This window comes from Phalacrocorax aristotelis, chromosome 2, assembly GCF_949628215.1.
Source record: "Phalacrocorax aristotelis chromosome 2, bGulAri2.1, whole genome shotgun sequence".
NCBI lineage: Eukaryota > Metazoa > Chordata > Aves > Suliformes > Phalacrocoracidae > Phalacrocorax > Phalacrocorax aristotelis.
Window position 1 is genome coordinate 166,745,363 of NC_134277.1, and position 23,693 is coordinate 166,769,055.

The 23,693-nt window shown below is 49.7% G+C and overlaps 1 protein-coding gene across 2 annotated transcripts in view; it reads left to right on the forward strand.

Annotated features, from left to right (window-relative positions):
• Positions 1-23,693, forward strand: part of RHPN1 (rhophilin Rho GTPase binding protein 1) — a 31,686-nt gene continuing 7,993 nt past the window's right edge. The window contains exons 1-9 of one of the 2 annotated variants that reach the window (XM_075085953.1): positions 1-251; positions 10,328-10,446; positions 14,433-14,561; positions 18,751-18,826; positions 19,226-19,303; positions 20,076-20,200; positions 20,502-20,668; positions 21,219-21,406; positions 21,570-21,726. In XM_075085953.1, coding sequence (XP_074942054.1) covers positions 156-251; positions 10,328-10,446; positions 14,433-14,561; positions 18,751-18,826; positions 19,226-19,303; positions 20,076-20,200; positions 20,502-20,668; positions 21,219-21,406; positions 21,570-21,726 — 1,135 coding nt within the window. In that variant the 5' untranslated portion in view covers positions 1-155. The remainder of the gene's footprint in view (positions 252-10,327; positions 10,447-14,432; positions 14,562-18,750; positions 18,827-19,225; positions 19,304-20,075; positions 20,201-20,501; positions 20,669-21,218; positions 21,407-21,569; positions 21,727-23,693) is intronic. The other variant, XM_075085952.1, reaches the window with a different exon arrangement.

A 23,693-nucleotide genomic window follows, 5' to 3' on the forward strand; every position in this document is an offset into this window, starting at 1 on the left:
CTCCCCGGAGGCTGGCAGGGTGTGGGGCTAAGCCAGGAGAACCAGGGCAGCCCAAGGAGCGGACACGAAGCCCCAGAGCCCACCCCGTGGGGTCAGGCAGGAGCCCCCAGCTGTGGGCGCACCCCTCTCAGCCTGTGGATGCTGTGCCCCTGGAGATGATGCCCCCCGAGGAGGAGAACCTGGCCGGCAGCGGGGAGGGGGACGGTGGCCTCGTCCTCCTGCAAGCCTTGAAGAGCGGCAGCACCCGGAAGGTGAGGCACGGTGGTGGGGTGCCATGGGTGGGGGCAGGATGGCAAAGCACCCAACAGATGCGTTGTGGGGCTGGGTATCCCAGTCTGGTCCATGGGGATGGTGGTTCCCATGGGTGCTGCAGGTCATGGGTGGGTGTTCAGGTCCATCCTGGCCATCAAACAGCGCTGGGGGGTGTCAGGGCATGGTAGGGGGTTGGCTGGGGAAGGGCTTGATGTGGGGTAGAAATGTGGCCAGTAGCTCATCCATAAGCAGACCTACATGACTATCTCATAGCTCATCATCTCTTAAACTCCACTTCTCTATCACATCTTCCTCCACTAGCTCCATCTGCAAGCTTCCCAGTGACTTCTTTTAACCAAATTCTCCTATATTTTGGCTTTTTCTCCTTCCTGCCCATAGGATTATGGTCCAGCCAAGCGCTGCCTGTCCCCCCACCTCACTGTTGGAGGTACCAGGCAGGGTTTTGCTTACTGACACGCGTCTTCTCTTGGGACCTGCCCGCAAGGAACAACGGCCTGGGCTATGCGTGTGAGATGGGGCCGATAGCTCCGCTGGCGTCACTTGTTTAATTAGTAACAGTGGGGTGAAACCAACAGGGATTGTCCTCAAGCTACTGTGGACCCGCTGCTCGACTTTCCCCGCTGCCCCTTGGTCGTCGATGCACGCTCCTGGGGTCGAGGAGGCTTTAAAGAGTTCCACTTGTTGGGAGAAAAGATGGGTAAATGTTAGGTTTTGAGGCTGTTTAAGTGTGTCTCCCGTTAGATCTGTCCCCTGGGAGCCAGCTTTATAAACCTGCAGTGAGTTTTGCCCTGTAATCTGATCTCTTCTTGCAAGTATATAATTTTCAAAACTTGTTCTTCAGCAAAGAGCTGTGTTTCTGCAGCCCTTTGGCAAAAAAAAAAATATAGAAAAACAAACAACAAAACCACCCCAACTAAACCCAAAACAAAAAAAACCCCACAACTTAAAAAACCAACCAACCAAAACCCCCAACAACCCAAAAAAGCAAATCTCAGTCAGGCTCTAGAGGTGTCTTTGTCCCGAGCGAGGGTTGAGATTGCAACCTGGGCTGAACAAGTATCAATCTGATCTTGAGTCATTGAGCCTGGCTTCTCTGATTGCAGCTAAAGAGGTTGCAACCTTAAGCCAGGTTGGAGTTTACCCAGGGCCTTGTCTAAATAGCAGGTGCTGCTTGTAAGGCAAGATTAGCAGGAGGGTTTTTTCCATTTATTCTGTGTCTGGATGCACAGTTTCCCTTAGATGAGCGGTTGGTTTACCCTGTTTGGATCCGTTGGACGGTAGCAAAGAGGAGAATAACATAGGAAAATATTGTGAAGCTTTGTGGGGGGGAAACTGGCGGGGGATATGCAGCATCTGTCATAACATGATTACTTTTTTAATTAAAAGACAAAGCACCTGATTAGATTTCCTATCATTGATACAAGTTTTTTTTATTTAAAAGAAAGTCTCGGTATAGCCTCTTCAGTTGTTTTTTTTGTCACCCTGACAGCATCAGGGGCTGCGGATGGGGCCGCCGCATGTTTGCTCCCTTGCAGGGGATCCTGAACGCTGTTGCGATGGTGACTTCTCTTTCTTTTTGTCAGGGTTCATGTACCGGAGCTGAAGATTTAATACATCTGTTTCCTGCTGGCGCCCTGCCCCAGCTCTCATGGTGCCCTGTGCCTCCCCCAGCTCCCCAGAGCAGTTTCATGCTCCTAAAATTCAAGTTGTAGATATAGGTTTTGCTGTATAAAAACCCCCCAATCCCCCATATTTTTATCTCCCCCCCCCCCCCCCCATTTTATGTTTCCTTTTTCCTGCCGAGTGCATTAGCCAACAGTGAGGGCATTTCTTTGGGAAATTTAAAACCTTAATCCTCAGCTCATTTGTTAAAAGGCTGTGTGATGTAACCATATTCTCAATAAAAGGTTTTAGAGGTTTTAGCTGGTAATGTCTCCCACAGAAAAACAGCTTCCAGCTGGAGTGCTTCATGAGATTAGTTTCGTGATAGGGACTTTTATATATAAATAGATGTTCAGGGAGCAAAAACATTTGTTGTGATCTACTGGTTGTCTTGTAGTAACAACCCATATTACCTTCTGAAATGCCCTTGGCTGGGAGCAGAAGGAAATTATCAATAATCTTTTCTTTTTTTAAAAAAAAAGACAATTTTAAAGCCTCTTTTTGTGTGCGGAGCAGTTCTCCAGCTTTTGTTTTGCTCTCTATCCCACAGGCTAACGCGGCTAAACTGGGGTCACTTGGCCACTTGTCCTGTGCTGGCCTGACTCAAACTCGTGGGCTGCAAAGAGGAATAATAATCCCATTTGACAGCTCTGACTCTCTCAAAATAGCTTTTAGACCAGCGTGCTTCTAGAAATAAAATAGGTGCTGAGAGCTTGATGCTCTGGTTACCCCGTTTCTAAAGCAAGTTTTCCAGCTGCTGGATCGTCTGTCTCCCCTTTTTGGGGACAAAACTCAGTGTTCGGAAATATTATTGCTTCTCGAGGTGGATGAAAATAAGTACCTGCCTATTTTTTTTCAGTGGGAGGCGTTGTAAGCAATGGCTGGGTAAAACCTGTAGGGTTGAGGTTGCAGCTGGAGACCATGTGCTCAATGCACAGGGTTTGGGTCACGGATCAAGGGTCCCTCTGTTAATGACGGTGGTAGCTTGTATGTCAGCGCTTCCTACAGATGCAGAAATCATAATTTTTTTGGCTGTTCTTTGTCTCTGCGCAGGTATTTTGCCCTAATTTTAACAATAGAGCAAATGCTCATATTCTGTTATGTGCCTTGATGCAAGCTGGGGGAGTTAGTGGAGAGCAAACGCGGCTTGGACTTGACCAGCCCTCATGGAGTTGCCCACCTCTGCCTGAATCACGCTTGGTGGTTGGTGCTTGACCCTCCCAAGCACTGATCTTCAACTCTTCATCCACCATCCCTGCTGGGGTTGAAGGCTTCCTGGGCACAAGCCATCCATTTTCGTTGTGCTTTATCATCTTGTGCTTCTTCGTGCGCTGGTTTTAATTACATTGTGAGCGCAGACCGGTAGTGCTGGAAATGTTGGTTGGTCGCTCACTTTGTGGCGGTGAATGCTGTAGGAGCATCTGAAGACTGGGGACCTTTAGGGTTAGCAGCAAACCCAGTGTGGCACAGCTTTTGGCATTGCCCATGAATTCCGGTCCTACCTAAAAGAATTTCTGCTCTGAATGAGAGGAGAGTTTGCGGGTGGGCTGACTCATGATGTCCAAAGGTTGCTGTGGCTCATCTGGAGCATGGCCCTCATGGTTATCAGGTGTCAAACCGAGATATCTTAGGCTTGTTTTATAGCCTTGCTTGGCTTTGCCTTTGGCTCCAAAGGGGTTTTTATGTTATTTATTTCATTCTGACTGCCAGTTCTCTCTGTGGGTAGAAGGGCACCTGGGGTGGCTTTTGTGGGAGCTGCTGGGGTAGGAGGAGATGAGGTGGAGGTGAGTCATGGGGAGCCAGGCTCCAGCAGAACTCCTGCCACTTTGAGGGGTGTGTTATGCCCTGAGCAACAAACCTCAGCAACTGGTTGGTGTGAGGAGGGAACAAGGCAGCACTGGAGAGCTCAGATGAGTGACATTGCAATGGATCATCCAACAGAAGAGTTGAGCCATGTCCTCTTCCTTCCCTAGGGAAGGGTTGAACAGTAAAATTCTTGATGCCTTTTGACTCCCTCCATTTTAAAAAAAGGCAATAAGTTGTCTAGTCCCTGAGAGGGACAAATTATAAAATTAAAACAAAATAATCCTTAAGGCTTTAAGGAACATATGCAGCAGTCTGGGACAATGGAAATGCTGAAGGCTTCAGTGGTTGTAGCAGATGAGCATCGGTGATCCCTTGGCTAAATGCATCTGGGCTATTCTTAACATATTCATGGTATCAATCATCTCCCGAGTTGGTCTGAGCAGTGGAAGCTCAGATGGGTCTAATCCTGCTGTTAGTTCTCAGGTATGTCCCTGAGCTCTGGTTGTCTGATATCAACCACATATCACTCTTGTTGTGAGACTGGATCCAAGCCTGTGTTGTCTGATGTGGGGTGCCAGGGCTGCGGTGCAGATGTGCTGCTGGCCATGTGTAGTGCATGACCCTAACAACAAATTTTTGGGGCAGATAATTTGATTTCTGTGAAACCAGGTGATTCCCTCATTGAAAATGGGGAGAGAACTGTGCGGGGAAATGCTTGACTTCCCTGAAGCAGCAGCTCCTCCCTTATGTATTGCATTGTCTGGCACCAAGGGTCTCCATATGTTTGTATAACCAAAAGGCAGTGATACAAGGCTGGCTGGTGCCTTGCTCCCCTTGCAGCTTTCTCCTTGAACCTCCATGTCCTTGGGGATGTGGAGGTTGCCCGCTCAGCAGTGGGGCTGGCTCTATAGCTTAAGTCAGCACCAGGTGACGACTCATCTCACCACTGCTGTATTATGGATGTCTCCAGTCTATGTGCAAATTAAACTTCTTTGGTTTCTCCTGCTATTCTGTGGGCACTCTCCAGATGCTTTAATTGGCAATAATCCTGGTGGTGACTGTTCCGTGGCTAAAGCTGGTCTTGGAGGTGGCATGGCTTGGTCCATGTTTCAGCAGGTAGGCTGTGGAGCACCTCCTGTGATCTGGCCAAGCTCTTCAGGTAGTTGGGAGCTTTTGCTGTGATACCTGTTGGGGCTGCAACTTAACTCCCAGCTACAGACCTCTTCCTTGTCTCTCTGAAGAGGTTCATGCCTGGCTTTTACCAGCATGCTCATGATCTGTGCCTGTTCCTCTGGACAGAGGTCTCTTTCTCTCTTGCCTATAACTTTAACAGCATGTCCTAGGATTGTGTTTTCCCTTCTCACAAGTGTCATGGTAACAGCTCACAGTTGTCCTTTGATTGCTTCACGTGTGTAAGTTTTCCTTTTGCTCAGCTCCTTCCAGTAACTGAGTTCCTCCTCTAGCAGAAACGAAAGAGCAGAAGTTAGTCCCTTTGTGTGTGGCTTTGCCCTTTGGACTTGCTGGCATCCACCTCTTCCTACAGGTGATTAGTTTTTTCTGTTGTTAGTGTTGGGAAAGCTGGGAGGCAGCGGCCTTGTTTTGGCACCGGGGTCACAAATAACACTCTAGGTGTGTCTTGTCACCCAAGACAAATCCAGGCTTCACCTGCTTGCCTTTACTGGAGTTGTGAAGTGCAAAGTACACTTGGTGATCACCTCTAAACAAACATACCCTAAGGGCTTGCTTATAGAAGGAAACCTTACCGTGTAATTGCCCTATTGAACAGCCCAGATGGGTGCTCTTGAGCTGGAAGAGGTGTTGGGAGTTAACACCGCTGTTACATCATTGTATTATGTTCCCTGCAAAGATAGGGTTTGAGTTGGCAGAAGCCTTGACATCCCTCAAAGGGGATCTGTTTGTCTTGGCCTCCTCTGGGAGGGGTCTTCTGGCCTCTTCCCTTTTCCTTACGTGGAGGCAGTGGCTGAGCACTTTCCGCAACGCTGTCATCTTTCCATGCCGAGGGTTGAATGCAACATTATTTGGCAGATGTCTTCTGAGCATAAAATGGCCTTGCTACAATAATACTGGCTCTAATCCCGCTTTGTCAGAGGCAATAAACTTCAGAGCTGGACACAACTCGTATAACTTAATGACCCATACCTTATTCATTTTCATGGCTTTCTTAACATACGCTGTCCTCTGCGTACATACAAGCTGTGCTGTTCCCTGGCTGCTACACAATTTATGGCCTCCCACTGGAAGAGTTATGTGCTTGCTTCTCCTTTGTAAAAGCTTTAAACTAGGAAGGCTAAGAAATCTCGCATTCAACCTGGCTACTTCTTAAGCACCCAACTCTACTGTTCTGTTGATGTCCCTAGGTGCACCCTAAAGCCTGAGAGGCTGGTTGAAGTAACATATCTTTCACCTGACCTTAAAGGGTTGACCTCAAGAGCTTGTACAAAGAAGAATTAAGCAAGGAAAATCCCTTTTATAACCAAAGAGCGGGTTTGGGTGGGTTTTTTCCCTATGCCCCCCTTATGTAAGGTATGCTTAAATCCATCACCACTTACTTTAGAAGCTCTGTGCTCTAGTTCTTAGCTTTTGATTGCAACTTGGAGAGTACGGGCACAAGCAAAGTGTTGGGTTCCTTTGGATGTAAGCTGTTGGAGGATGGGCATGTTCTCTTCTTGACTCTCTACCTCCCCTACCTAACTTTTGATTTAAATATGGCCTTTTTGCTTGTGATGGTGTTTCCCTTCATATGTAAGTTAATCTGGACTAAGCATCCTATTCTGAAGCTGAATTTCCTTCTTGCTCCAATATTTGTGAAATAATGTCATTTCTGCAATGCTCCAGGAGCAGCTGCAGACTAGGCTTGGTTGTTCCCCACTGTGGCCTTGGCATAATGAGTGTGTTGGTCTGTGCCAGCCAGGGATGATGCTTTGGGACTGCCAGCAGATCCTCTTGAGGTGTGGTATGCTCTAGTCCCATGGGTTACTGCAGTTGCCCAACCTCATAAAGGGTGAGGAGGAAAGCAGAGCGCAGGGAGATCACTTGAAGGCCCTAAGGGCAGCAAGTCTCAAGATCCTGACTCGACATCCTCACAAGGCTTTAGTATTACATCAGGCGTTCCAATACCTGACTTTCTGGTACCCTTTTGCTGTCGGCTTAGGAGCCTGGATGGGAGTTGATAGCTATCTCATTAAATCAGATTGAAAAGACAGCCAGTGTTCAGATGGGGGGAGAAAAACCTCACAGCTCTATACATGGTTTAGTGTCTCTTGGAGGGAGAACAGAATAGACTATTTCAGTTGGAAGGGACCTACAATGATCACTAGTCCAACTGCCTAACCCATTCAGGGCTGACCAAAAGTTAAATCATATTATTAAGGGCATTATCGAAATGCCTCTTAAACACTGACAGGCCTGGGGCATTGGCCACCTCTCTAGTAAGCCTGTTCCAGTGTTTGGCCACCCTCTTGGGAAAGAAATGGTTCCTAAAGTCTGGTCTAAACCTCCCCTGGCGCAGCTTTGAACTGTTCCCACGAGTTGTATTGCTGGATCCCAGGGAGAAGAGCCCAGCACTTCCCTCTCCATGTTGAAGCAAATTCAAATGCTGTCCTGGATGTTGTTGAACTGTGTTTCGTTGTGAGCTGCATCAGGGTTTGCAAGCGTTCCTGGAGGGCAGCTCCTTTGTGCCCTTGTGGGAAGCCAAAGTGATTAATTACTGTCAGTGCTGCTCTGTTTGTGTGCTTGAGAGGGGTCTTGGTCATCAGGTTTGATGCTGTAGCCACTCAAATTTTTCTCCTTGGTGTTGTCTCAAGCTGAGCATGGGAGAAGTGGGGAGCTGCCAAGTCACTTAGCTAAACCCTTTAATTGCTTTTGCAGTGAAGAGTTTTTAATGCTATTTTTTTAATGTCTAGTAGAGCAATCCTAGTGTCTTCTCATGCTGCTCTGCATCTCACTTCTTCCTTACTTAGTTTCTCCTTGCCTCACTTCTAGACAAGGGGGTGTTCATGGACCTTCTCTGGTTTTTGGATAGTCCTTCCACTTTGGCCTCTTCCATCATCTCTCACTTGCAGTTCCTCTGGCCTCATGCTCATGTATTCAAATAGTCTTTGCTCTTCTTCCCCCTTGAAAAAAAGAAACAAGATCTTGAAGTCCCCTGACTGCTTTCAAGCAAACCTTAGCAAGAGGTGGAGATGTCTCAAAGGTGATGAAAGCCTCTGTAGGAAGAGCTGGAGGCAGAGAAGTGCTTTCCACCTCTAAGAGTTGCCACTGGGGCTGTTGAGTTTTGGATGGATTTTTATGGCTCTGGAGGCAGAGAGAGAGGGCCTGGATCCTGCTCACTCGTGTGTGTTTGGATATATTTGCATATGCAGTTGGCTTGTGTGTCTCTGTGCGCTGACAAGCGCACACAGCTCTCATCTGTAAACCTGAGGGGCTGTTGGAATTTTAATAAGCACCATCTTTTCTTTACAGCTCCCTTTCCCCACCTTAAGCTTTAACTTCCATATATAGCTTAATGTCTTCAACTGTATGAAGAAACATCATTGAAGGCACAATGTTCATAATCAGCCTTTAATTAATGAAAGAAATACTTGTGGTGATATCTTGGACTACATCTGCATGAGCAGCTACATTCTAGACAAGAGTTTGGTGCCATCTCCTTTACTTTGGGAGCCTCTGGGGTCTTACAAGACAGATTTGAGTAGTGCTTACATGGTTATATGGTTGGGTTGGGTTTTCTTTTTTCCAAGGGCCGTGTTCAGCGATGACCCAGCTCCTTCTTGCTGGAGAAAACCTGGCATGGTCCATTATTGGTCTCCATGGTGTGGAATTGCTCATCTTTTCCCTTTTACTTCCAATTTCTGGATTTTATTTCTCCTGGGGAGCTAATGGTGTGTGCAGGATGGGTGGGTTTCCCCAGGGTAAATCCAGAAGTGGTGCTTCTGGATCAGCCTTTCCTGTATTTGCTCACACCTGAAGATTGTGCAGCTGTTAGGTTGTTTTCTGTAACTTCCCACTTAATTGCTTTTCCAGAATAATCGGGACCTCCTGCTTCCAACTTATTCCTTCAGTAGTTTAAACAAATTCATGGATTACTGTAAAGCACTAAGCCTGCAGATTTATGGACCAGATGGAGTGACTCTGATTCCACGGTCTCAAATGTACCAATTAGGAGCTCAAATCTTTCACTTAAATGAAAATGCCGACATTAATCCCAGACCCTCTTCAAAGGGGCCACCACTTAGTGGACTTCAAATATGAGAAATTAATTCTCAGAAAGCTGAAGTCCTTGAAAATGCAAAATTTCCCAATCCCTACTTACTAGTCAGAGTCGGTCTCATGCTTTTTCTTTCAATTCCTTTTTTCCTTTCCTACTTCCCCAGAAAAATCAAATCATATGCTAGAAGTAAGTTTTCCCAGGGTAACACTGAGACCTATAGTGTCTTCTGGAGAGGTAACCCTGACTTGTTGGATTGGAGACTTTTGCAACTCATTCTGGAGGATGATGTGAGACCAGGTGAAGCCCACCTGGTCTCTGCATGGAAGGTCTCCGCATGGAAGAAATCAGCGGAGAAAGTGTTTTGGAAAGGCTGAGAGCGGGCACTGTTGGAGCTCTGTAGGGTGTCTTGGGTGGCAAAGCCTCCTCTTGATGTGGAGGCAAGGTGTCCACTAGCAGTGATGGAGGTAGAGCAGCAGGGAGAAGGGTCAGATTGATGTGCACAGCAAATGTAGGTTTTCTGAGGGAAGCAAGAGGGTGAAATAGAGGCTTTGAGTAGTTTCTTTTAGTACTACAGTGGATCTGCCCATGCTTTGTGTTGGTGTATGAAAAGCAGGCTTGGAGGTCTCCATCCCCTTAAACTGCCCAGCCTTGTGCTCCCCTAAATAGGGTGGTCTTGGTTTTTTTTATCCAGGGCCCTTCTAGGGGCTCATCTCATCCATCTGAACTGCTCCTTGCACAATAGAAATAATCTCTGCTTGGGCAGAGCTTTTATGTCCTCGGATTCAGAGACCTTCCTCGGGGCAGCCTCTCTGCCTGGGGCATGCCATCGTAACCTCTTGCCCCCGTGAGGCAGAGGGATATTGCCATCTGTTATTTCCTGAAGTCGGAGATTAAACATGTTTGTCTACAGAAAGTCTGAGCAGAAGCCAAAGAAGGAGGCAGGGATGGATTTAATTTACTGCTTTGCAACTCATTTCTCCACCCCCACGAACTCTTGACTTGCTGCCTGCACTTGATCCCCTATAGCCAGCAGGAGATGGGAGCACTTACAGACAGAAGGTCACATCTGTTCTCAAGCTCGAAGGTTATATTGAGCTCACCTGCAGCCCCCCAGGTCTTGTCTTGTGTCTGGATGGCAAGACCCTGGAAAGGAGATGCTTAGTTCTTTTATTCCTTCATGGTTGTATTTGGGAAGCCTTTTCTGAATAACTTGGAAAATAAACTGCTGTAAGCAATGTGTGGTATTAGGTAAGAAAACTTTTATTTCAAGCGCAATGCCAGGTTCTGAAAGTGCCACTTTTAATCCCAAAATGGTGGGTGGTTTTTTTTTGGTGAGACCCTGCCCCTCTCTCTCAGCAGGGCTGCGACCCCTTTGCCCAGACCCAGCGCAGCAAACTGCAGCATCGCCGAGCGCGGATTAACCAGCAGATCAACAAGGAGATGAGGATGCGAGCGGGAGCCGAAAACCTCTTCAGGTGAGTCCTCATCCCTGGAGCATCCCTCTGGTGCAGGGATTTGGCTGGGGGTGAAAAATATGGTCTTGATGTTTAGGAGGCAACTGGTGCTGGCACTCCCGTGGCTATGGTGGGGGTTTGCTCAGTCTTCCCTTGACTTTGCAGCATTCATCCTTCCATTTGGTGGAACACTGTTGCTATGTATTTTAATGAAAAATTATCGTTTTAACACCCTGGAAGCCTGGAACAAAGCAGGGTGTGAGCAGATGGAATAATGGGAATAAATGTTGAACTGGGATTGAGCTTGGAGTGTGGTATCAGCTGCCTGATACCCCCAGCAATGGGTCAAATCCAGCTTTAGTTCTGAAAATCCCCATCCCGGTGCTTCCACCAGAGCAGAACCTGAAAACCCACGTATGTCTTTGCAGATGGGCACGGTTCGGTGGCTCTTCACCCTGTTGGGAGGATGCATTTATGGGATGGTGCAAAAACTGGTGCCTTTGCATGGCTTTCAGATGGCAGCTGGTCCAGCACAAGTAGAGCCAGCTCGTTACTGCCTTCCCCTGTAAAGTGTTCATGATGCCATCACATGATTTTTTTTCCACTAGTTTACCTTTTTTTTAACCGAGGATGACCTTTTTCGTAGCTCCTGTGTGTATCTCATGTTCCTGTAGGATATTGGAGCACCTGTGCAGGTCTGTTAATATAAGAAAATATCATAAGGCTGTCCTAAAATAGCGCTTTTGGCATATTTTGCCAGTATGGTGATTCCCCCCGCAATAAAATAAGATTGACTTTTATTTTCTGAACTCAAACGATTTAACACCTGTGGCATGTGCTTGTTGCACCTGGAAGAAGGGAGTAATAGTTGCTCCATCAGACCATAGGAAGAAATGGTATTTTACCAGTGGATGAGGACAGCAGGGCTTCCTGGGGGAGGTGAGGTTACATCCCCCATACCCCCCGCTGCTTCAACCAGGCTGCCGTGCCTCATGTAATTAAAAATCCACCGTGAAATCCCAATGTGTGCTGCTCCACGAAACTCCCCTTTATTATAAAAATAAAAGGGGTGGGGAGGGGAAATGTGCTGGCTCAGCAGAAACGTGCCTGGCCACGGTTTTGGTGCGAACAGCGGGAATCAGAGCTGCGTGCAGGGGAGTGAGCAAAAATGTGATGCAAAACACATCTTAATTACTCTGCCAGGGAAATGCATTGATGGGGCTCTTTTTTTTTTGCTGGATCAGCAGTTTGAATGTCCTTTGGTAGCAGCCACTTTTCTTCCCTCCCACAAGTCCACTTTGCAGCTGGGTAATAATGTGGGTTTCTGGGTGCTACAGTGCTCAGAGCTCATGAAATATGGGAAATCTGGGGTGGGGGGTAGAAATCAAGCTCGTGCCTGAACTTAAAGGCCGAGGGGAGGATTATGTTGTAAATCTAAAGGTTATTGTTTAAATTATAGACTTGAGTTGCATGGGGAAACTTCCTTTACATCTCTCTAGGCTAGTGCTAAATACAAATAGAAAAAGCTGTGGGTTGCCCAGCTTGGAGCAGAGTTTGCAGCTGAACTTGCTGGTTTCTTTGCCTCAGAAAAAACCCTCAAACCTTCAAAAAAAAAAAAAAAAAAACCCCAAAACTCACAAACCCTCACTGCTTTTGAAAAAAATAGATCTCCTGAACCACCCGATCTCACCATATCTGTCCCCTTTCCTGGAGACGTTGCCATGAATGATGTGTTGGAAACAAAAAATGCACGTGGTGTTTGCTCAGCGGTGTTAAGAGGGTTTGTTTGCTGGATAAATAAATGGGAAGAGGCAGCGGAAACCTTTTCCTTTCTTGTTCAAATACTGGGGCTGAGCGAAGCAATCGGGGGAGATAAAGGTGTTGCCAATAACCTGGTTTCTTAAAAAAAAAAATTAAAAAATAAATCTGAAATCTTTGGTGTTAGCGAAGCAAACAGCTGGTAACTTCACCGAGGAGGTCGATGGGGACACGTAGGCTCTGTGTGCTTATATGGAGATCAGTGCTTCTCCCAGGCAGGGAGCACGAAGTGCCTCAGTGCAAGTTTGCTCAAAGAAACAATTCAATGCTCCCCTAAATTAACTCTGAGAGGTGCCGTGCTCTTAACTGCTGCATGTGGCACTCTGCAAGTGCCGAACTGAAGTGCTCTGGAGCAGCGTTGCGCTTCAAAACCTTAACCCAGTGACAAATCCTGGGAAAACTTGTATGTACGTGCAAGATTCCCACAGAGCAAAATCAGACTTTGCGGGGTGATACGTCCTTTCTGCTGCAGAGGAGAGGTGAAAGTCCTGGCCAGAAATATATCATGTGTATATGCAAGTGTTACCCTGGTGTTGCTGGGTTGTAAATCGGCACAAATCAGCTATTGGTAATAAGAGAAATTAAGAAGAAAAAAGGTGTTGCCAGCCAGGACAAGAGAAAACTCTCTTTAATTCATACTGGAAGAAAATTTTAGCAACAGCAGTGATGCACCTCTGTCCTGGAGGTGGTGTGATGCGTGGAGGACTGAAATGGTGACTGAATATTGGTTTATATGGAAAGAGGGTTGTTACTGTGATGATATTGTGTAGGGAGTTGCAGAAATGCTGAAGGATATTTAAATTTAAGCAGCTGTGGTGATCTGTGGGCCTGCTGTAGTTTTGCATTTTTTTGTTTAAAATAATTTAAAAAAAAAATACATGGTCTTGGGAAATTCCAGCAAGGGAGAGTCAGGGGAGGAGCTGCAAAAGACCAGCATCTTAAAAGAAAAAAACAGCGTAGCTCCTTCTACTGCCCTGAGCCAGGTCAGGGCAAAGCCCCTGAAGGATGTTATGCACAGAAAACCACAAGTTGAAGGTGACGTGCTCTGCAAAAGCTGGGGGAGAGTGGTGCCCTGGCCGAGCAGAGCTCGTGCCTGTGGTGTTTTTCCTGGAGCCCGGCGTGATTTAGCTGTGAGCAGCCGCAGCCCCTTTGAGCTGACAACTGGACTGCACGCTGCCAGCTCTGGGTTTTCTCTCTCTGTTTTCCTTCAGAGCAGATAAGGTGATAATCGGCCTGGGAGCTTGTCTTGCTGGGAGCAGGCAGCTGAAATCAATGCTTGGTGTTTACATCTCATGTGCGTGAGTGGGGAAGGGAGGGTAGGGTCCAGCTCTACTAACGGACGAGGACAGCAAGCCTCTTCTTTTGCAGAAGAGCTGTTTGCACCCAAAAATAAGTTTTTCCTCCTCAAATGCAACCACAAAGCATTTTTATTGGGCGTGGGTGGACACCTTGAATGCTCATAGCCAAATATGAAGCTGTGCCGGAGGTGGGAGCATGGATGGGCAAGAGGGGAAGGTTGTTCTGGGGCAAAATAGCAGGTTCATCTGAGCAGGGTGCAACACTAATGAGTCTTGCCTGGTCTCAGCCTCCATGGCAGAGTGGTCTGGATGCTCTGGCTTCCCTGGTCCCAAAAGGCTGCGAGAGTTGGGGTTGTTCAGCCTGGAGAAGAGAAGGCTGCGGGGAGACCACCTTGTAGCCTTTCAGTACTTAAAGGGGGCTTCTAAGAAGCACGGGGACAGACTTTTTAGCAAGGCCTGTTGTGACAGGACAAAGGGTAATGGTTTTAAACTAAAAGAGGGTAGATTTAGACTAGATCTAAGGAAGACATTTTTTACGCTGAGAGTGGTGAGACACTGGCCCAGGTTGCCCCGAGAGGTGGTTGATGTTTCCAGGGATGGGGCATTCCAGGCCAGGTTGGACGGGACTCTGAGCAACCTGATCTAGTGGAAGATGTCCCTTCCCATGGCAAAAGGGTTGGACTAGATGACCTTGAAAGGTCCCTTCCAACCCAAATCATTCTATGATCACGTGCAGAGCAAGAGGCACGGTTCTGCGGGGAGATTTAGATGGATGCACGTGGTATTGCACTGCTGAATAAATTAATCTCTATTTATCATTTCAATCAAGTGATGATAAATAAAGGCGCTGGTGAAACGGGGAGGTTTGATCCACACCGTGTTGTCTTGCAGGGCCACCAGTAACCACAAGGTCAAAGAGACGGTCGCTCTGGAGCTGAGCTACGTGAATTCCAACCTGCAGCTGCTGAAGGAGGAGCTGGAGGAGCTGAACAGCAGTGTGGACGTGTACCAGAACGACAGGTACACCAGGCAGCTGCCTGCGGTGTGGGAAGAGTAGCTTGCTCAGTTGGGATTTTATTTTTGTTATTTTATTATTTTTATTATTTCACTTATGATTTTTCCGGGAGCAAGGCAGCCTCTCGCTTCGTACCCGTTGCTCTGCCTCCCTGCTCTGCGCAGGGTTTGGCCCTCTGGCAGGTGACTTGGGCATGGGCTGGATTTGCTGGAAACAGTTTTTCCATCTAGGGGACATCCATGTTTCATCTATAGAGCCGCAAGGAGCCCAAACTCATAGGGCTGCAAGCAGAGCAAACTCAACAGCTTTTCCTAGCAGATACTTAGGAGGCATATGGGGATGGATGGTGAATTCTCTGGACACTGATGTCCCAAATCAGGAGGAGTAAGTCAGAAATAACCGACTCCACTTGCATCATCCCCCTTTCCTGAGTATCCCACTAGAGCGTAAGTTTTTTCCAGCAGGTGAAATAAGCTATTTAGCAGAAGAAAGAGATTATTTAGCAGAAGAAATTAAAAGTGTGGCTGCTGAGGTGTCCGACCTCCTGTTCTGGCTGTTCCCGAAGCAGATTACTCACCGATTTCTTTTCCAGTTGGGGGTATTAGTTTATTTTTTTTCTTTCCAAGGTTAGACCTTTTGTTAATTGAAACACTCTGTCGCTTTGAAATGCTTACCCAGTCACCTAGGGCTTGACTCACCCAAGCAGTAATCCTAGCGCGCTCACCAGCAGCAAACCAATGTGCTGGGGCGGCTCGGCAGCGCTGTTTTCACTGGCTGAGAAAAGCAGAAATCCCCGAGGCAGAACAGACTGGGGATGCTGCAGCAACGTGGGAGCCTTCTCCTTCCCTTCCCAAGGTGGATGGGTGGATGGCATTTGACACCAAAGTGCAGTTGACGTGCCTGAGGGATGGGATGCCGTTCAGAGAGACCGGGATGAGCTGGAGGGGTGGGTCTGGGAGAACCTTCTGAGGCTCAACAAGGCCAAGTGCAAGGTCCTGCCCCTGGGTCGGGGCAGCCCCTGGTATCAGTACAGACTGGGGGATGGAGGGATCAGCTCTGCAGAGAAGGATGTGGGGGTACTGGTGGGTGAAAAGCTGGATGGGAGCTGATAGTGTCCACTCACAGCCCAGAAAGCCAACCATCTCCTGGGCTGCATCCCCAGCAGCGCAAGGGAGGGGATTCTCCCCCTCTGCTCCGCTCTGGTGAGACCCCCCCGGAGCCCTGCGTCCAGCTCTGGGGTCCCCAGCACAGCACAGACACGGGCCTGTTGGAGCGTGTCCGGAGGAGGGACACGGAAATGGTGCGAGGGCTGGAACCCCTCTGGTGTGGAGAGAGGCTGGGAGAGTTGGGGTTGCTCAGCCTGGGGAAGAGAAGGCTGCGGGGAGACCTTCTTGTGGCTTTTTAACACTTAAAGGGGGCTTCCAAGAAAGACAGAGAGAGACTTTTTAGCAGGACCTGTAGCAATAGGACAAGGGGTGATGGTTTTAAATTGAAAGAGGGGAGATTCAGACTAGGTATCAGGAAAAAACATTTTTACACTGAGGGTGGTGAGACACTGTCCCAGGTTGCCCCAAGAGGTGGTCGATGCCCCATCCCTGGCAACATTCCAGGTCATGTTGGATGGGGCTCTGAGCAACCTGATCTAGTGGAAGCTCTCCCTGCTCACTGCAGGGGGGTTGGACTGGATAATGTTTAAAGGTCCCTTCCAACCCAAATTAATCTATGATTCTATGGGTCTGCGTTCACCCACCTGCTTTTCCTGGCACACGGTCCTCCTCGGTGGAGGATTGCTGTGCTGTTGGGGACAGAGAGAGGTGCGAAGACCAGGAGAGTATCACTGACTCCATCCTGCAAGTTGCTGCAATGATTTTAAATGTAGGACCAGGATGATCTGGGTGCAGGACTGTGTTAGAGTCATAGGGTTCTCCTATGGGGAGAAAGCCAAGGGAGGCCATCTCTCTACCACACTTGGGTGTTTGCTATGCTGTTGGGGCAGCAAACAAGGGTGGTGCAGTCTCAATATAATCCTGGATGTTAGTCCCTCTGTGCCAGAAGTAGGGGTGCATGCAATATCTCTCCTATCTTGCCTCTCGGGAAGGCTCAGCTTTCCCAATTCGCCACTTGTTTGCTGGTTTAAAAACAAAACAGTAGCAGCGACCCCAAAACCCTTCCCAGGCCAAACAAAAGCCCCTTTGTTTGCTCCAGGCATTGGATTCAAGCGGAAATCTTGTTAGGGAAGGAGCAATAATGGCTTTTCTGCACTAATTATAGCTCTTGAAGCTGTTATTCAGTATGAACAGATGAAAATGTGGGCGCAATCTCCCTGCCTCGCTCCCCAGGTTTTTGCAACTTTGATGCTTTTCCCCCATGGACTAATGAGTGATGTCCTAACAAGTTATCAGTGGTTTCTGAGGTAACGAGAAGGGGCTGTTGTGCAAACCTGGGCTGGTGAGGGCTTGATCCTGCCCTACCCGCTTCCCATTTCTCACTCTGCTGAACCTTTATCGTCTCTTTAAACCAGTCCCCTGGGAAGCCAAGGGTCTGGGGGTGCGGTAATGTGGCTCAGTGCCAGGGCTGGGGACATCCCCCAAGGGGTAGGTGGGTATCGGGGAAGCATTTGCGGAGCCGACGTGAGCCGCAGGTACCACCGCGGGTTCCCAACCCCCATCTCTGTATACGGGAGCCGAACGATGGGTCCCGCTCCGTGCTTTTTGCAGGGCTGTAATCTTCTGCATGCTCCAGGCTCTGCGTCTTATACGGGCTGCTTCTTTACTTCTTGGCAGCAGAAAATCAAAATAGCTGCTAAATCCCTCCCCCCCAAAAATGGTCATTTCTGGCTGTCATCCTGCAGCGCTTCTTCCTCGGTGCTGCACAACTGCCCTGTTTTAATGTTGAAACACAAACCACTCCCCAGCTGGGTGTTCCCAGAGTTGTCGTCATCTTCAGCATTTTACAGTATCAAACGGGCTCTGCGATAAGAGCTATTATTAGACAATTGCTTTTAATAGAGGTAGAAAATTTCAGTATCAGGCACAGTGCTGCAGCTCAAGCAAGTTCTTATCAGCGCGGAAGCCTAGATTAGCACATAGGAGTGGGTGAATCCGTGACCTGTGCTCGCATCACGCCCGGTTCCCAAGGGCTGGTAATTAAAGCAGGTTTGTTACTGGAGCCTAGTTTGGTGCTTTTGTACTTGTTCTGGAGAGAAAGCCAGAAGTTTTTTTTCCCCTGATATCAATACAGGCTGGGGGTGAAGGGGTGGAGAGCAGCCCTGCGGAGAAGGATGTGGGGGTACTGGTGGGTGAAAAGCTGGGCATGCGCCGGCAATGTGCGCTGGCAGCCCAGAAGCCAACTGTACCCCGGGCTGGATCCCCAGCAGTGTGGCCAGCAGAGTGAGGGAGGGGATTGTCCCCCTCTGCTCCGCTCTGGTGACACCCCCCCAGAGCCCTGTGTCCAGCTCTGGGGTCCCCAGCACAGCACAGACACGGGCCTGTTGGAGGGGTCCGGAGGAGGGACACGGAAATGGTGCGAGGGCTGGAACCCCTCTGGTGTGGAGAGAGGCTGGGAGGGTTGGGGTTGCTCAGCTGGAGAAGAGAAGGCTGTGGGGAGACCTTATTGCTGCCTTTCAGTGCTTAAAGGGGAATATAGGAAGGATGGAGACAACCTCTTTATCAAGGCCTGTTGTGACAGGACAAGGGGTGATGGTTTTAAAGCTAAAGGATGGTAGATTTAGACTGGGTATATGGAAAAAAATTTTTACAGCGAGGATGGTGAAGCACTGACCCAGGTTGCCCCAAGAGGTGGTTGATGCCCCATCCCTGAAATATTCAAGGCCAGGTTGGACGGGGCTCTGAGCAACCTGATCTAGTGGAAGATGTCCCTGCTCACTGCAGGGGGTTGGCCTGGATGACCTCTAAAGGTCCCTTCCGACCTAAACCATTCTGTGATTCTGACCTGGAGGAATAAGGGCGATGGTTTCAGGTTATTTTGTGTGAATCCCTTCTCTCGTGCTGCCATTCCCAACATCACATTGGGAAGAGCATCCTTCTGCTGCGCAGTTGGGTCTTCTTCTAGCTTTACCTTTAATAGGAGCAGCACAAGCCCAGGTCAAAGAGCTGCTTCATTTTAATCCCTGACACACAGGGTCTCTCCAAGGCTTTTAAACCAACCACCAAATAGGTTGCTGTCTTCTTCCAGCGAGTCCATCAGCGTCCCCATGATCCCTTTGGGCCTGAAGGAGACAAAGGAGCTGGATTTGCTGGCACCGCTGAAGGTGAGCATTGGGGTTTTGCTCGCTTGATGCGATGCAAGACGATGGAAGGGAGTGACCATGTACTTTGAGGGATGTTTCAGCACATGGGTGTGGTTGGGCGCTGTAGAGGAGATGCTGCAGCAGCTGCAACATGTTTTGTATTTTGGAACAGCTGCAAAAAAAAAATGGGTTTATGGGGAGGAGCTGGACTTAAAACATGGGAAAGTGGGAGATGAGGGTCTGGAGATGCTGGAGAGCAAGAGCTAGGCAGGGGAGGAGATGGCTTTCCTTGGTACAGGTTTCTTGCAGAGATAGCTCGCAAATTGCCTATACAGAATCACCCAAAGTCACCCTTAAAACCTTGAATATCTATTCTCAAGGGTGACTTAGGGTTTTCTTTTCTTTTGCTTCCCTATCCAGGATCTCATCAGTGAACACTATGGTGAGGAGGGAATCTTGTTTGAAAAAGAAATCAAAGAGTTCATGGAGCTGCGGCAGGTTGGTGTCCCCTGAGTTGCAAAGTCTCGCTTTGGCTTGTCCAGAAACACGTGTTGGAGGTGCCACATTTTGCTCCGGGGGTCCCCTCGTCCTCTCTCCAAACTGCACCCTTATCCTTGTGTCTTGGGGCATGGGATTCCTGCACTAGAGCATCTTGGCTTCTGTTCATAGGTTACAAAATATTACAGACCATTCAGTAATTGCTTTCATTCCCTGTCCTTTAACGCCCTGCTAACCTAGAACTGAACAACAATAAAAGATACAGTGCAATCAATTACTAGTTTATGAATATTAGTTTACCCCGGGCAAGGCTAAATAACTGCCCTCTTTCCAGCTAGCGCTTGGAGAAGAGGAAATATAAAGCAATCTGGGAAAGGTGAATTTTCTCCTCTCCTCTGAAACGGCACTCATAAGTAACTTCAAGTTTTGCCTTGCCCTGAAGCTTTGATCTGGGAGAGCGGGAAGAAAGAGGCTCCCAGCATGGTTCCCGGGCTGCTGGCCCTGGATTTGGGTGCCCCAGCACCGAGTTGGTGCCTCCCTGTCCTTTCCTGTAGATTAAGCTGTACCGGGGTGCTGCCTCCTGCTACTGCTCAGCCTCTCATCTGCTAGTGGTCTAATCCTATTGACCATACTGCTCTGACCTTGTTGATCTAATCAGGCGGAGTTTCTCCCTCTCTGGGCTGGTCAGCATGCGCAGCTCCGTAAATCTGATGTTTTCTTCCCATTTTCCCCCTCTCCTCCCACCCTTGTGTCTCCTCTCCTGTCTCTGCAGGCGATGCGTACCCCGAGCCGCAACGAAGCTGGCCTTGAGCTCTTGATGGAGTATTACAACCAGCTCTACTTCCTCGACAGCCGTTTCTTCCCTCCCACCAAAAGCCTGGGTGTCTTCTTCCACTGGTTGGTGCAGCTTTCTCCATCCCACCTGGGGCATTGCAAGTGGGGAGGGAGTCAGGACCAAGCATCCACGACAGGATCGCTCCCTCGGCAGCAAAGCTGGGGCTGGTGAATGCGGGGAGTCGGGTTTTTCCCTTGCTCTAGGCTTGCTGTTGCCCTGGGTGGGTTGGTTAGAGGAGGCAGGGATGAGCTGTGATGGGAATGGTGGCTGGAAGCTCACACAGAGCACTGAAAACACTCTAGGCTCCTACATCTGTGGGTGAGGACCCGGGGATGGGCAGCTGTTGACTCTTCCCTTCCCCAGGTACGACTCCCTGACAGGGGTCCCATCCCACCAGCGAGCGCTGGCCTTCGAGAAGGGCAGCGTGCTCTTCAACATCGGAGCCCTGCACACCCAGATCGGAGCGCGGCAGGACCGCGCATCCCTGCCGGGGCTCAACCAGGCCATCGATGCCTTTCAGAAGGCAGCCGGTACGTGGGTTTCCCTCCTTCCCCAGCTCCCCAGGAGCATGCAGGCAGCATTTCCACAGAGTGGGAATAATCCCCGTGAGTGCAAGAAGGGGAGGGAGCAGCTGTGCAAAGAGGGATGAGGACAGGGCATCTCCAAGGGGCCACAAACCAAGCACAAGTTGGCACCGTGGTGCTTCTCTGGGTTATGAAGAGGAGCTGGGGTGACCCAACCACCACCCAAAGGGCTCTCCCTTGTCTTATGGCAGTAGGGATGTCCCAGCTGGGGAGAGGAAAGGTGCTGATCTGTCTGTAAGCAGGTGGGGAAAAAAGGGACCCTGGGACTGCGATCACCCAGGGCTTTGGAGAAGAAGGTGGTGGGCACAAGGATGGTTTAGGTAGCAAGGGAGGGACCCCTGGACTCCGTGGGATATTATTGCTGGTTATGGTGAGATGTTTGAGGTGTGAGCTGGGTTGGAGGCTCTTCTGCACCGCTGGTGGGGAAACCTTTGTGTTCCAAAAGCCTGATACTCCTGCTTGCAAGCCTGCTACCAGGAGCTTCTCCCTCGTGCAGGTGCCTTTAACTATTTGAAGGAAAACTTCTCTAATGCTCCCAGCCTGGACATGAGCGCTGCCTCCTTGAACATGCTGGTGCGGCTGATGGTCGCCCAGGTCCAGGAGTGCGTCTTTGAGAAGATGACCTTGCTGCGTTCCCAGCACGACTTCCTCTCCCAGTTGCAGCTTGCGCAGGAGGCAGCCAGGGTGAGTGCCTTGGGGAGGAGAGGACTTGGTGGGGCTGTCACCGCTGGAGAGGCTCCTTCTCTGGTTGGCAGAACAGCCCAGAAGAGGACAGCCTGCTGTCTCCTGATGGATGTCCTACATCTCAACCCATGGCTTAGCAATTTGTCTCTTGACGCCCCCACAGGTGGAAGACGTCTACTCGCTGGTGCACCAGACGATGACCCAGGCCCACGTGAAGGATTACGTTCCCTTCTCTTGGACCACCATGGTCCACGTCAAGTCAGAGCATTTCAAAGCCCTCTCCCACTACTTCGCTGCCATTGCTCTCTGCGATTGCCCCGGTGAGTGCTACAGCTTGGAGGCAGCTGCCTGCTCAGCCAAGTGCTGGCTCCGCGTAGTAGCCTGGTGTTTGGGAGGGGTTACAAAAAAGGGAGTGAAGGGAGATACACACAGGGTAGACGGATACAAAACCTGAAGTTTTTGGGATGCTCTGAGCTGTTGGTCTCGCTTATTGACTCAGAAATTCATGCACAGGGCAGATATTCCCCATATTTCTGGTTTGTGCAGTGCTTGCAAAGTCCTTCTAAGAAGGTGAGCAAAAAGGCGCTGTAGCAGTGTCACCTGCTGTCCCCTTTGAGGCTGGGTGGGTAAATGGGGGGGGGGGGTCAGCTGCCTGCTGACCACACGTGTGCCAGCATCCTCGGCTGGGCATCCTGTAGAGGCATCCCGGTCCATGTGGTGAGTCAGCTGGGGGCTTCAAAAAATAAAAATAAAACCAAAACACCCCTCGAATTTAATTTCTAGCCTCATGGCTGGCTGCCCTGGGAATCCCAGGGTGGCGGGGTGCTGGCAGCAGGGTACTCTTGCCTGTGCCAGAGCTGGGCTGACATGGCTCCATGGAGCCAGCTGGAGTGTGGATGTAGGATGCGACCCATGATCTCCATCTGCGCCATCACCGACACGCGTGCAAGCCAATTTTGGGTCGGGCAGATGCACGCTGTGACCTGTGGTGCCGACCCATCGCTCGGTGGGGTGGCTGAGGGCAGGCTGGGGGACTTCTTGGGGGATGGCTGCTGAAAGCAGAGCTATGCCGGTGATGATGATGGCTGCCAGACTGTCCCAGCATCCTCCCCCGCTCCGGAACCTGCCCAAAATCTTGCTGCCAGGCTTGTGCTGCGTGGGCGTTGCAGAAGCAGGATTGAGAAAGGAGAGCTGCTGGGGCAGAGATGGGAGAGAGTGGGGTAATGTGGGGCTGGAGCAGCTTAAAGACAAAACCAGCAGAGGATGGTGATGCGTCTGGGTTTGCACGGGGTTATAAGGCACAGGACAAACCTTTCCCCTACAATTTTGAGGCTGTTTGCTTGGCCTAATAAGCTTAAAGTGCCGAGGGAAACACAGATTTGCAGGAGGTGCCTAATTTGGGTGTTTGGCAATGTTTTTTCTCCATCCAGAGCATGCTCTTGAGATCTCACATGCCCACTCGCAGCTTCTCCCTCGCCCCCTTGTTCAGAGTAACAAAACTTTTGCTCCCATAACCGGCTGGCAATAAAGTCCTTACGCTGTAGTTGAATCCCCCAGGGATGCTGGCACGGAGAGGGCTGGCATGGCAAGAGCCAGCGCTGGAGTTGCCAGTTCCCAGCCCACTGGATGCTTATGCTGGGAGTGCTCACCAGGCCATGAGATCTCCTAATGTTCAGACCAGCAAGTCCACAAGGCTCCCCGGAACCCTCTGGGTTGCTTCCTATCGCACCCTGTGCCCAAGCGAGGAGGCTGCCATCCAACCCTGAGCTCCCTGTGAGCCAAAGGGGATTAGGAAAAGCTTTGGCTGGAAATAAGGGTGTAAAAATCATGTGCACAGAGTCCAGAGCAGTGCTTGGAGTGCCTGTGCAAGCTCTTATCCATCTCGGTTTCTCCATCGAAGGACTGTCTGGGTTGCACTGCAAGCCCATGCAGGGGTCCCAGGCACGGCAAGGAGGGCTCAGCTCCCAGATTACACTTTAATCTGCCCTGCTTTTGTGCTTTAGTTATTGTCTGACTTGGCTCCGTAGCACAAACCTCCAGGTGGGGAAAACCCAGGGCTGCTTCCAGACCGGAGCAAAGGAGGGGGAGGCAAAAGAGCCGGACGCTTATGCTGTGCACAGGACAAATCCTGCACTTAATTTCAAAGCCTGCTGCAGCCTTGAATGTGATAATTCATCCCCCTTCCCATCAGTGATGTCTTGGTGGTCGTTGCTGGCTGTGTTTGGGTGAGAGGGAGACGCTGCCGAAGTTATTGGGGCCACGTGAACGTGGATGTGGCTTCCTGGAC